At 42.4% G+C, this 13634-nt stretch overlaps 2 protein-coding genes and 2 long non-coding RNA genes across 4 annotated transcripts in view; 3 read left to right on the top strand and 1 right to left on the bottom strand.

The window, feature by feature from the left end:
- Positions 1-6731, top strand: part of LOC106568282 (WD repeat domain phosphoinositide-interacting protein 4-like) — a 91928-nt gene extending 85197 nt beyond the window's left edge. The window contains exon 9 of the mRNA XM_045702165.1: positions 6727-6731. Coding sequence (XP_045558121.1) covers positions 6727-6731 — 5 coding nt within the window. The remainder of the gene's footprint in view (positions 1-6726) is intronic.
- LOC106567937 (ras-related protein rab7) lies at positions 5718-10159 on the top strand. Its single transcript, XM_014137854.2, has 6 exons — positions 5718-5963; positions 6727-6805; positions 7189-7315; positions 7692-7910; positions 8079-8207; positions 8528-10159. Exons 2-6 carry the CDS (start codon positions 6753-6755, stop codon positions 8615-8617), a joined length of 618 nt encoding a protein of 205 aa, XP_013993329.1. The 5' UTR covers positions 5718-5963; positions 6727-6752; the 3' UTR covers positions 8618-10159.
- On the bottom strand, positions 9640-10969 carry LOC123726078 (uncharacterized). Its single transcript, XR_006758348.1, has 2 exons — positions 10693-10969; positions 9640-10552 (listed from the first exon to the last, which is right to left on the bottom strand). It is a non-coding gene; the product is annotated as an uncharacterized lncRNA (long non-coding RNA).
- On the top strand, positions 10765-12237 carry LOC106567947 (uncharacterized). Its single transcript, XR_006758347.1, has 3 exons — positions 10765-11007; positions 11512-11628; positions 11933-12237. It is a non-coding gene; the product is annotated as an uncharacterized lncRNA (long non-coding RNA).
- Positions 12238-13634: the final 1397 nt, after the last annotated feature.

Here is a 13634-nt window from a genome sequence, read left to right as displayed (position 1 = left end):
TGTCGTCAGCAAACTTAATGATGGTGTTGGAGTCGTGTTTGGCCATGCAGTCGTGGGTGAACAGGGAATACAGGAGGGGACTAAGTACACACCCCTGAGGGGCCCCAGTGTAAAGGATCAGCGTTGCACATGTGTTGTTGCCTACTCTTACCACCTGTGGTCGGCCCATCAGGAAGACCAGGATCCAGTTGCAGGGGGAGGTGTTATGTCCCAGTGTCCTTAGCTTAGTGATGTCCGGGAGGATGCTGTTGATCTGAGCCATGACCAGCCTTTCAAAGCACTTCATGGCTACCGACGTGAGTGCCACGGGCGGTAATCATTTAGGCAGGTTAACTTCACTTCCTTAGGCACAGGGACTATGGTGGTCTGCTTGAAACATGTAGGTATTACAGACTCGGTCAGGGAGAGGTTGAAAATGTCAGTGAAGACACTTGACAGTTGGTCCACGCATCCTTTGAGTACACGTCCTGGTAATCTGTCTGGCCCAGCGGCTTTGTGAATGTTGACCTGTTTAATAAGGGTTTGTTCACATCGGCTACCGAGAGTGTTATCACACAGTCATCCAGAACATCTGGTGCTCTCATACGTTCTTCAGTGTTGCTTGCCTCAAAGCGAGCATAAAAGGCATTTAGCTCGTCTGGTAGGCTTGTGTCACTGGGCAGCTCGCATCTGGGTTTCCCTTTGTAGTCCGTAATAGTTTTCAAGCCCTGCCACATCCAACGAGCGTCAGAGCCAGTGTAGTAGGATTCAATCTTAATCCTGTATTGACACTTTGCTTGCTTGATGGTTCGTCTGAGGGCATAGCGGGATTTCTTATAAGCGTCCGGATTAGTCTCCAGCTCCTTGAAAGCGGCAGCTCTAGCTCGATGCGGATGTTGCCTGTAATCCATGGCTTCTAGAATCCCAGAACATTTTCCAGTCTGTGCTAGCAAAACAGTCCTGTAGTGTAGCATCCGCATCATCTGACCACTTCCGTATTGAGCGAGTCACTGGTACTTCCTGCTTTAGTTTTTGCTTGTAAGCAGGAATCAGGAGGATTGAATTATGGTCAGATTTGCCAAACGGAGGGCGGTGGAGAGCTTTGTATGCATCTCTCTGTGTGGAGTAAAGGTGGTCTAGGATTTTTTTTCCTCTGGTTGCACATGTGACATGCTGGTAAAAATGTGGTAAAACTGATTTAATTTTGCCTGCATTAAAGTACCCGGCATGTAGGAGCACCACTTCTGGGTGAGCATTTTCTTCTTTGCTTATTGCCTTATAGAGTTTGTTGAGAGCAGTCTTAGGTGCCAGCTTCGTTCTGTGGTGGTAAATAGACGGCTACGAATAATATAGATGAAAACTCTCTTGGTAGATAGTGTGGTCTACAGCTTATCAGAAGGTACTCTACCTCAGGCGAGCAATACCTTGAGACTTCTTTAATATTAGACATCGTGCACCAGCTGTTATTGACAAATAGACACACAGCCCCACCCCTCGTCTTACCAGAGGTAGCGTCTCTGTTCTGCCGGTGCATGGAAAATCCCACTAGCTCCATATTGTCCATATCATCATTCAGCCACGTCTCCGTGAAACATAAGATGTTACAGTTTTTAATGTCCCGTTGGTAGAATAATCTTAAATCGTTGGTCATCAATTTTATTTTCCAATGATTGCACATTAGCAAGAAGAACGGACGGCAGTGGGAGTTTATTCGCTCACCTACAGATTCTCAGAAGGCTGCCCGATCTGCGGCCCCTTTTCCTGCGTCTTTTCTTCACGCAAAAGGCGAGGATCTGGGCCTGTTCCAGTGAGAGCAGGATATTCTTCTCATCAGACTCGTTAAAGGAAAAAGTTTCTTCCAGTCCACAGTGAGTAATCGCTGTTCTGATGTCCAGAAGTTATTTTCAGTCATAAGAGACGATAGCAGCAACATTATGTACACAATAAGTAAAAAAAATAAGTTACACAAAATGCAAAAAAAATTAAAAATAGCACAATTGGTTGGGAGAATGTAAAATGTCAGCCATATTCTTCAGCGCCATCTTTCAATCAAAGCTACTGCAGATATAATGTCATTTGTCTTTATTTTATCTGTGGCAAATGACCTTGAGCCTTGTTGGATGGGCCCTTCTAATATAACTATATGGCAGCACCCAAGGGGCTTGAATTTTGGATCTCTACCCTTAGATTTGGTGGTGACGTAGTGTTCCAATGAGTGACAGAACACTGAGCCAATCACAGCGCAACTAGAGAGCATTACCAACCCTTACGCTCTGTATTTTCCGCTGGCAGCCCCACCACCACAGAAAGCACTGAGCAAGGCTGAAACACCTGCATTTTGGAGCTGCCTTACTCAAGAAAGCAAAAAAGAGACCATGTGTGTATGCGGCTTTATTAACTCAATTATTTTTCTTTACATTGTTTGCAAACTGATATGTATTAATGCCAATGTAACATGTAAAACAGGAACCCCCCCCCAAAAAAAATGTGGTGCTCGAAACAGATGTGACACAGGTATGCCAGTCCATCATTGTTTGAGTCTTTGAAGCAGTTGGCTTCTTAACTAACCACCTGATAATAATCGGTATTTGGCACCTCCAATAGCTCAAGGCAAGAGTGCATGAAAATCGTGTATGGAATGGCATTTTATTTCATACTAGGGTAAGCAACAACAAAAAAGTGTTAAGGTGTTTTGTTTTTCCAACTGATAATCAAGTCAAAAACAGTCAATTCATGTATTGTTTTGGAATTAATATAACATGCAGGATTAAATGTTGGCATTACAAGAAAGACAGAGTAATAAGGGCGACACATAGGGTGGCGCGCAATTGGACCAGCGTCGTTCGGGTTTGGCCGGGGTAGGCCATCATTGTAAATAAGAATTTGTTCTTAACTGACTTGCCTAGTTAAATAAAGGTTCAATAAAATAAAAAAAATTAAAAAAATAACCAACAGGTTGTACGACACAGCCCACCTTAAGAACGGAACATATTTGATTGGTAGAACCCCAACTGAGTATTTTCCACCCAGTTTATTTGAGACAGGTAGTAACGTTTTCTCTTTACCAGTGTGTGGTTTTGCAATAACTAAAATATGAAATCACATTAAAATGCTTTTGGGCCACATATTTGCAACCTACAGTATTTGGAGATGGACTGACATTGCCTACAAGTGTAATTGGGGATTTCTTTTGGAGAAGCAGTTTTAGCCTATCTTCATAGAGCCCCACAGTTGATGTGTTATAATACCCATAAAAGCTAGTGGTCAAACAGGGAAATGGTTCCAATCTTTTTTCCACCATTAATTTTACCTATAGGGGATTTTAGAAACACTTAAAATAAGGGCTGTGTTACATGTAGGCTTAGCCTGGCGTGACATTTTGATAACCGTGTAAATCACTCTCAGGCTCTATTTACTCTCAGATTCGAAAAATGCTAATTAGCATCAAAGCAGACATCATGCAAGACTACAAATCCCTGTAAGATGCTGCACATCATCTCTAGCTGACACCAACCTGTTGGGGCTAGGGGGCAGTATTTGCACGGCCGGATAAAAAACGTACCCAATGTGCATATAATTAGTAGATTTGGATAGAAAACACTCTAAAGTTTCTAAAACTGTTTGAATGGTGTCTGTGAGTGTAACAGAACTCATATGGCAGGCCAAAACCTGAGAAGATTCCATACAGGAAGTGCCCTGTCTAACAATTTATTCTCCTTCTCGGGCATCTCTATCAAAAATACAGCATCTCTGCTGTAACGTGACATTTTCTAAGGCTTCCATTGGCTCTCAGAAGGCGCCAGAAAGTGGAATGACGTCTCTCCAGTCTCTGGGCGAAAAACAGCAGGAGATTTTGTTACTAGTCAGGCTGAGAACAGTGACACTGGAGATGCGCGTTCATGTGAATTCTCCATGTTTTTCTTTCTCTCTTTGAACGAATACAACGTCGCCCGGTTGGAATATTATCGCTATTTTACGAGAAAAATCGCATATAAATTGATTTTAAACAGCGTTTGACATGCTTCTAAGTACGGTAATGGAATATTTTGACATTTTTTGTCACGAAATGCGCTCGCGTGTCACCCTTCGGATAGTTACCTGAACGCATGAACAAAACGGAGCTATTTCAATATAACTATGGATTATTTCGAACCAAAACAACATTTGTTGTTGAAGTAGAAGTCCTGGGAGTGCATTCTGACGAAGAACAGCAAAGGTAATCCAATTTTTCTTATAGAAAATCTGAGTTTGGTGAAGGCCAAACTTGGTGGGTGTCAAATTAGCTAGCCGTGATGGCCCGGCTATCTACTCAGAATATTGCAAAATGTGCTTTCGCCGAAAAGCTATTTTAAAATCTGACACCGCGACTGCATAAAGGAGTTCTGAATCTATAATTCTTAAAATAATTGTTATGTATTTTGTGAACGTTAATCGTGAGTAATTAAGTAAATTCACCGGAAGTTTGCGGTGGGTATGCTAGTTCTGAACATCACATGCTAATGTAAAAAGCTGGTTTTTGATATAAATATGAACTTGATTGAACAAAACACGCATGTATTGTATAACATAATGTCCTAGGAGTGTCATCTGATGAAGATCATCAAAGGTTAGTGCTGCATTTAGCTGTGGTTTTGTTTTTTGTGACACATAGGCTTGCTTTGAAAATGGCTGTGTGATTATTTTTGGCAGGGTACTCTTCTGACATAATCTAATGTTTTGCTTTCGCTGTAAAGCCTTTTTGAAATCGGATAGTGTGGTTAGATTAACGAGAGTCTTGTCTTTAAAATGGTGTAAAATAGTCATATGTTTGAGAAATTGAAGTTATAGCATTTATGAGGTATTTGTATTTCGCGCCACGCGATTCCACTGGCGCCAAGTGTCCCACCTTGCCGCCCACGGAGGCTAACAGGTATTGTGTAATTTTAAAACTTGCCCAAGACAGTTCACAGAATTGTACATTTAAAATAAATGTAGCCAATTTATTCATTACTACATTAGCTAGCATTAGATAGTTAATCTAGAGATTCTTACCTTTGCCTCGATTCGGCAGTCTCTTCCAGATCATCATGGTATTAATAGTACTGTATGATAGCCACATTAGCAGCTAATTAGCGTTTCATTTTGAGGGGGGCAAATATATTGTCCGAGAGGTTTACATGGTTATCAAAACGTCACGCCAGGCTAAGCACACACGAAACACAGCCCTTATTTTAAGTGTTTCTAAAATCCCCTATGGGAAAAAACTGAATAGTGGAAAAACGAGTGGAACCATTTCCCTGTTTGATGGCTAGCTTTTATGGGTATTTTGACTCATACTGTGGTACTCTATACTGTACTGTCTTTGGCTAGGTCATTCAGGGGTACGTTTCTCCAAAAAAATTGAAATCACAAAAAAAGGTGTCTGGACCCTTCTGTAAGATAGGTTTGGTTGTTAAATAGACAGCTTCTCCTTTAAATACCTGATTGCTTTTCACATCTACAGTTCTGGAAGACCGGCGTACAATTGGCCCAGCGTCGTCCGGGTTAGGCTGTCATTGTAAATAAGAATTTGTTCTTAACTGACTTTCCTAGTTAAATAAAGGTTTTTTAAAAATGCAACAATTATATAAACCTACCAGATATAGTATATTCTTAATGCCATGTAATGTTCATTGTCAGACTGACATCGTCTTCCAAACATGGAATGTCATACATTATACATACTGTAGCTATTTGACATATAATGTGAAGGGCGTTCATTGGTTTTGACCTGGAGACGCGTCGTCCCTCGTGACTGCCAGCAATAGCGTAACAAAAAGCGGATGTTCTTACCAAGCTAGCTAACATAGGACAAGGTTTTATGAAGCTGGCTAACGATAGCTAGGTGGTCAGGATTTTCACTTTCACATTTGAAAAAATAGACATACATCCCGGAAAACTGACATAAGGACAACATTTTTCATGTTGTCCCTGCGCCGTTTTATCGCCGTTTGATTGTTGAACAGGTAATGTTAAAACTGGTCGACATTTTGTCTTCTTACACAATCTGTAGCTAGCTAGTTGGTTAATGTTAGCTTGCTTAATAGGCACTTTTAGCTAGCTCGCTACAACATTTGTGTTTGTTGGGTTTTCTGTGCCATCCATATAGTTAGCTAGTTAGTATTTCGACGATTAATACGTTTAGCTAGCTAGATGCATCTGTTTTACACATCCTGTTGCATATTATCGGCGTGCTTGGTTGGTCTCAAACAGCATGTGCCGCTTGCCTATATAGTTAACTACTATATTGTTAACGTTAGCAGTTTGACAGCTCTTCGACAGTCTATAGACGACACTAGTGTGACCAGTCGGTAGTAAAGGTTAGCATTCGCTGCACCTGCTGCCTGGTAACGATAATGTCACATGTTGTGTTATAAGCTATAGTTGGTAAGATTACCATTTTAGTAAGTCCTACTTAATTCGAGTTCTACTATGCCCAAAGCTTTCTCTCTAGGTCCACTGTCGTGTTTCAACAAGTTAGCTTGCTACATATTTAGCTAGCTGGTATGCTAATTTGCTAAAGGTTCTTAGCTAGCAAACTCGTTAACTAGCAAGTCTGTATCACACGATGTGTAAATAAGTTCCCTTTAGCAATGTCAGTAACACTGGAGCCTGTGTCTGTTATCACAATTAACCCACTAGCCTACTGTGTCTTGTAAATGACCTAGAATAGATAATGCCAGCTAGAAGTCCAGCCAGTTGACTGTTGTCCCCTCTGTCTTTTCTCAGCATAATTACGTTAGTTCCAGGGAAGGATGGCCTCCCGTAAGAAGGTGCTGCTGAAGGTGATCATCCTCGGAGACTCTGGGTGAGTGACCAGGGCCCAGTTTTTCAGTTATCTGGACCTCCCCTATCAGAAAGTATTAAATGCATAGAAATAAAATGAACAGAACAGACTAATCATTAGGGACTCCCATTCTATTCATTGTTTCTATGCATTTAATCCTATCGAAAACTTGAAAAACTGGGCCCAGATCATGGTGTTTACACAACTAGATGACACTTATTTTGAACGTTACCACACAAGTGTGTATTTGTTCCGTAGCACTCTTACATGTGCATGTACATCAGCCTCTGTAAAGAAGTTAGGACCTTTATGGCACAGGTAGTTGTGCAAGGAGGTCAGTGGTTCAAGTCCTTCTCTGGCTACAGTTCTAAATGTGTAGCTAAGTGTTTGTGTTGTGTCCCCAGGGTAGGGAAGACATCTCTGATGAACCAGTATGTAAATAAGAGGTTCAGCAACCAATACAAGGCCACTATAGGAGCTGACTTCCTCACCAAGGAGGTGATGGTGGATGACAGGCTGGTCACCATGCAGGTCGGTCTTGTGTGGTTGTGTATGTTCTATATTATTAGCCTAGTCATGGGTGCTTACCTCTGCCAGATATGTCATAGTGTGTTTGAATCAGAGATTGGGCAAATTTCATCCTGTGATTAATGAGTCACAGTTTTATTATCCTTTCTTTTTCACCTCGTACGCATCTCTCCCCCCACCCCCTTATGTTGCAAGGCACATTTCTGTGAAAACAGACAATGCAATTCTATCTTACTCTCTCATTCCCCACTCGCACCCTCGCTCTTTCCCTCCTCATTCCAACCCTCTCGCTTCCTCTTAGTGTAATCGCATATTGAAAACAATACAACAAAGTACTAAAATACCAAAAACATAGTAATTAACATATCTCTCCTGACAGATCTGGGACACGGCGGGGCAGGAGCGGTTTCAATCTCTGGGTGTGGCGTTCTATCGTGGGGCTGACTGCTGTGTGCTGGTCTATGATGTCACAGCGCCCAACACCTTTAAGACTCTGGACAGTTGGAGGGATGAGTTCCTGATCCAGGCCAGCCCCAGAGACCCAGATAACTTCCCCTTTGTGGTGCTAGGCAACAAGATTGACCTCGAGAACAGACAGGTAGGTGTGTGTCCGTACATTGGAGAGCCGGAACAGACAGGTGGTGGAGCGTAGGCAGTACAGAGTCAGACCTTGTCAAATGTTTGTGGCTAGAGATGGTTCCATGTATGAGGAAGTGTGTATGACACAGTAGTGTTAATGATATCATGGTGTGTTACTGTTGTATAGGTGACGACAAAGCGTGCCCAGGCCTGGTGTGCCAGTAAGAACAACATCCCCTACTTTGAGACCAGTGCCAAGGAGGCCATCAACGTAGACCAAGCATTCCAGACCATCGCCCGCAACGCCCTCAAACAGGTACACACACACAGGTGTACACACACAATATTGCCACAGAGAACACCTGTCCAAACATGTCCTCCTTACACACTGGTAGGCAGAGCACCTCCACCCGTTCACTGAGGCTGCTCTCTGGAACTCCTATCATAGTCAAACTTTGCAAATGTACCTACTCTTAAGTGTGTGTTAGGCTGTTTTTAGAGGTTTGAATCCTAATCAACCCATCCAATGTGAGTATATCTAAGTACAGCAGATCGTATCGGTCTCACCAAAATGAGGAAGATTGTTTTTCCTAAATTCCTCTACTTGCTGTTTTTGAACACTGTCTCTGTCTGTAGGAGTCTGAGGTGGAGACGTATGACTTCCCAGACCAGATCAAACTGAGAGACGAGCGGCCCTCCTCCTCCAGCGACGGCTGCTCCTGCTGAGACCAACGACGGACAGACGTTGGATGGAGGAGAGGACCGGGAGGACATGTGTGCATCTCAATAGTGCTCCTTGTCTCCTTTTTGTCCTCTGCACCGGTGTGAAAGATTGGGACAGGTGAAGCCAAGGCCATCTCCCCACAGCCTTCCTGTGTTCTCACATCAGTGCAGATGAAGGAGAGGAAGCCACTTTAGGCTATTGAGATGCACCCCCCCGCCCTCCCTTCCTCAGTCAGCTACAGAAGATTCCAGATGAAAAGAAAGAAAACACATTTTTCTTAACTCACTGTCTCCTGTGGTGACCTGACCGATAGGAAGGAGAGGAGAATCCCCCATTTGCACAGCATCACTTTTTAATAAGATGGAAAATACAATCATGATGCTCCTATTATAATCATTTCTAATGTTGTCATGTCTTTTCGTTCTTGTCGTTTTAATTGTTTAATCCTTACTTTTATACTAAGGTATAGACTATTGGTCTGTTTGTTTGTGATCAAAGTAGAAGTTGTCATTAACTACTGATCTAGGATCAGATTACTCTTGGCCAAACCTTAACCATTAGAGGGATTGGTTAGGAGCAACTCTTACTTACTCTTCTCGCTCTGTGCCTTTCATCTCATGACAAGTATTACTGCAGCAGATCTGTCATATCAATCTATATATACAGTATATGTGTTGTTTTTCTGCCTTTCAGCAGTCCTTATGTTGCCAAACTGTCAACCCCTAGACCCTTTGACATTTTTCTATTTGAATCAATTGTATTTCATAAGTTTCTGTTTTAAACAGTTGTGTAGAGGGTGCTAAGCTAACCAGATGCAGTGAAGGTAAATGTGTGCAATCAGAATACGACGGTGTGCACTGACGTTCTCTCGACCCAACAGCAACATTGGTTCTGTTCTTTTATACTGGTTAGTTCAGTACATTTCTTATTTTGTTATCCATACTACGCAACTATATCCCTGTACCTCTACAGGGATATAGTTGCGTAGTATGGATAACAAAATAAGAAATGTACTGGTCATACATTTTATGGAATGAGGACATGAGATGAGCAGTCACTATGGGCTTATCTCAAGTCACTATGGGCTTATCTCAAGTTTAAACCCTAGCCCCCGCAAGGCCCCTAATACATCAAAAATGATCTGATTTGTGTAAGCAGTGTGGTGCTAGTGAAATAGTAGTTGGTCATATTGCTTACACTACTTCTCAGGTCTACCAGGAGGCTATCTAGAAGTGTCTAGGGAAAGAGGGTTTGGGACTGGACCTATATCCTCTGCCCTAACTGGGCTGTGCCCCTCTTTGGTCCTACTGATCACCTCTCTTCCATTCCACTGTCTTAAATTTGCCTTCCTATTCTACACCATCCACTAGCGTTGCTGTGTGTTCTAGTAACAGAAATGATTTGTCTCATTCATGCCAACAACCAATGAGCAAAAATCCTTAGTCATCTATCTACGTGAACATTTTCACACAACTCCTACTTCAACTGTCATCTTTTGTTGCATATCTCTTCACTGTAAAACATAAATGTTTACTTTATGGGAATGTGTCAGTTGTCTTTTTTTGTCTTAGGCCTGCGGGCCCACTGCTCTAAGTCACATTCTAACACAACAACTATAGAAATGTTGCACTGGTGTTAGAGAATCCAGTTCCTTCAATTTGAATAGCAGAGGATTGAAAGTGGGACATGTCGCTCTGTACCGAGGTGCACAGCATGCTTCTGCTGGGTCTGTTGGCCAGAGACCTCTCTGTTCAGCATAACACTGCTCCTCTTGGTTCTCTGCAGGTCATTGTAGAACAGAGACTGCTGAGTGTGTGAGTGGTCACTGAGGGACAGGTGGTCCGAACAACTCCATGGTTTCCATCACCAGGAAGAGGTGGTCCATAAACGACCCTACAGAGAGACACTTGATACGGGCCTCATCTGCCCTCCACCTCCTTATGGGGTATGGTGAGAGGTATGGAAGAGACAGATGGTGAAAGAAGAGATGAGGGATTCACATGACCTACAGTAGTACCTCCATACTCTTACACCATTGATTACACTAGGTGGTAGTACACATACAGCAGATACTCACACAGACAGCGTGCTACCGGAAACCGTGAGCTCCTTGCTGATGCCTCCTTTCCGGGGCTCGCGGTCTGTGGAGAGGGACTGGAGCGCGATGGACCCTTCGCGAGTTGATCGGAACGGGACGTCCAGAGCACTGCGGAACTGTCGAGGCTTTACCTCTAACTTTCATGTTAATTTACCAAAATATGAATACAATCAAGAGTTGTTAATGTCAACAAACATCATACTGACGTTTTATATTGGGTAAAAAGGATACAATTCCAGTGTGCCTTGTTTGTGATTGTTTTCAGTGCAGGGTGCAGCCACCGTGGTGATTCTAGTAAGTAAATCTAGTTTTTGTAACCGCACTGCAGATCCCCCGTGAATGCAACAAATATATATTTAAAACATGATGTGGAGATTCGTCACGATTGATGACTACACTACTGTGTTTTCAGATACATAAGAAAGTGGATTTGCCAACACAAAAAATACCATAACGTGTATTAATAACTGGTGTTATCAATCTTATTAAACATAGAACTATGTATTCAGCTTGAAACATCACAAGCAAAACCTGTGATCATGTGTATGGTGTCAAGGCTATTATTTAATTAATGTAAACTAATCGCCCATACATTTATGAAGAAAAAAAAGATCCAAACTTTTATGCATAAGTGCACGGCAATATTGCCTACTGTAGAAATTATCCATTCAGTGCTCGGTTAAAATCTTCACTAGAGCGCCATCATCTGAAGTTTCCACACCTTTAAAATTACCCTTTTAATTCACATTCTTCGCGGTCTCTGTTTGATTATCCTATCCTGCTCGATTTTCACATCAGCTATAAATCAATTGACACATGATGAGATGAGAGGTCCGCACACAACTGTGAATGGAGCGTTAACGGGAGAAGTCGGCACGCGCTTCTTGTTCACACACACCCAACGCTTGGACAAAGGTAGGACACTTTTTACACCTTCAAATGTATTTTTCTAATAACTGCATGAACTTGACATTCCCAAAGTATCAGCAAGTGGTGTATGTGTGTTTCTATATTTCAGTTTTATTGTAACCTGTATGTGCATATCGTTATTGTATTTCAATGTATTTATGTTTGTGGGATTACGCAGTGAATAATCAAGGATTTTGCATGTGTTGGAGCTGTCCACAAAACTCACGAAATAAATTATTTATTCTCCATTCCTGTGTGTGTGCGTAGTGTGTGTGATTGCTATGTGTTTTCTGAATGTGTGCATATCAAGGCTATGGGTACTCTGAGGGACCTGCAGTTTGCGCTGCAGCTGAAGATCGAGGAGCTCCGTCAGAGAGACACTCTGATAGATGAGCTGGAGTTGGAGCTGGACACTAAAGATGACCTCATCAGACAGCTGCAGACTGAATTGGACCGACACCGCAAAGCTCCACAACACCCAGGGACCACTGGGAGCACTGAGAACACAGGTAAGAGGTACCCATACCAAACTAGTCATGAAGTACATTTGGAAAGTATTCAGACCCCTTGACTTTTTCCACATTTTGTTACTTAAATTGTTTTCCCCCTCATCAATCTACACAAAATACCCCACAATGACAAATCAAAAACAGGTTTTTAGAATTGTTGTGGAGATTTATAAATATTTTTTTTTTAAATGATATAACATTTACATAAGTATTCAGACCCTTTACTCAATCTTTTGTTGAAGCTCCTTTGGCAGCGATTACAGCCTCAAGTCTTCCTGGCTATGATGCTACAAGCTTGGCACACCTGTATCTGTGGAGTTTTGGGGAGTCATCTCCCTGACCAAGGCCCTTCTCCCCTGATTGCTCAGTTTGGCCGGGCAGCCAGCTCTAGGAAGAGTCTTGGTGGTTCCAAACTTCTTCCATTTAAGAAAGATGGAGGCCACTGTGTTCTTGGGGACCTTCAATGCTGCAGACATTTTTTGGTACCCTTCCCCAGATCTTTGCCTCAACACAATCCTGTCTCAGAGCTCTACGGACAATTCCTTTGACCTCATTGCTTGGTTTTTGTTCTGACATGCACTGTCAACTGTGGGATGTTATACAGACAGGTGTGGGCCTTTCCAAATCATGCCCAATCAATTTAATTTACCACAGGTGGACTCCAATCAAATTGTATAAACATCTCAAGGATGATCAATGGTAACAGGATGCACCTGAGCTCAATTTAGAGTCTCATAGCAAAGGGTCTGAATACTTATGTAAATAAGGTTGTTCTATTTTTGATATTTAATGAATTTGCAAACATTTCCTAAAACCTGTTTTCGCTTTGTCATTATTGAAAATTGTGTGTAGATTGATGAGGATTTGTTTTATTTAATCCATTTTAGAATAAAGATGTAACATAACAAAATGGAAAAGGTAAGGGGTATGAATACTTCCCGAATGCACTGTATACTATATAACAATCCCCACCAGTGCCTGATGAGCCGCAGCGGACTAAGAGACAGGCTATATCAGCAGAACCCAGTGCCCTGGGCCCTGCCGAACTCACACACGTCACACTCACCAACTACAGCAAGAGCGAGGTGTAAGTACACAAACACATGCATACACATTCACACACACACATACATACTCTCTCTCTCTTGCTCTCTCTCTCTCTCACTCTCTCACTCACACACACACACACACACACACAAACACTTTCTCAGTGTACAGGTCTAGAGAGCTGATCCAGAGGGCTCTGCTGGAGAATGACTTAATGAAACACCTGGAGCAGGGACAGGTACTATGACTATATAGTATTAGTGTAATACTGCTGTAGTATTACTCTGAATTTCTTTGATGGATATCCATTTATATATTTCTCTCCTCTCTCTCGCTGTGCCCCCTCCCACCCGTCTGGCACAGGGCTGCTGTGTCATACAGGAGGGAGACGATGGATCTCTGGTCTATCTACTGGAGGGTGAGAGACATTAAGGGGAGGTGGAGGGATGGGGAGGA

The sequence above is a fragment of the Salmo salar genome, chromosome ssa01, assembly GCF_905237065.1.
Source record: "Salmo salar chromosome ssa01, Ssal_v3.1, whole genome shotgun sequence".
Lineage (NCBI taxonomy): Eukaryota > Metazoa > Chordata > Actinopteri > Salmoniformes > Salmonidae > Salmo > Salmo salar.
This window is presented reverse-complemented; position numbering and strand designations above follow the sequence as displayed.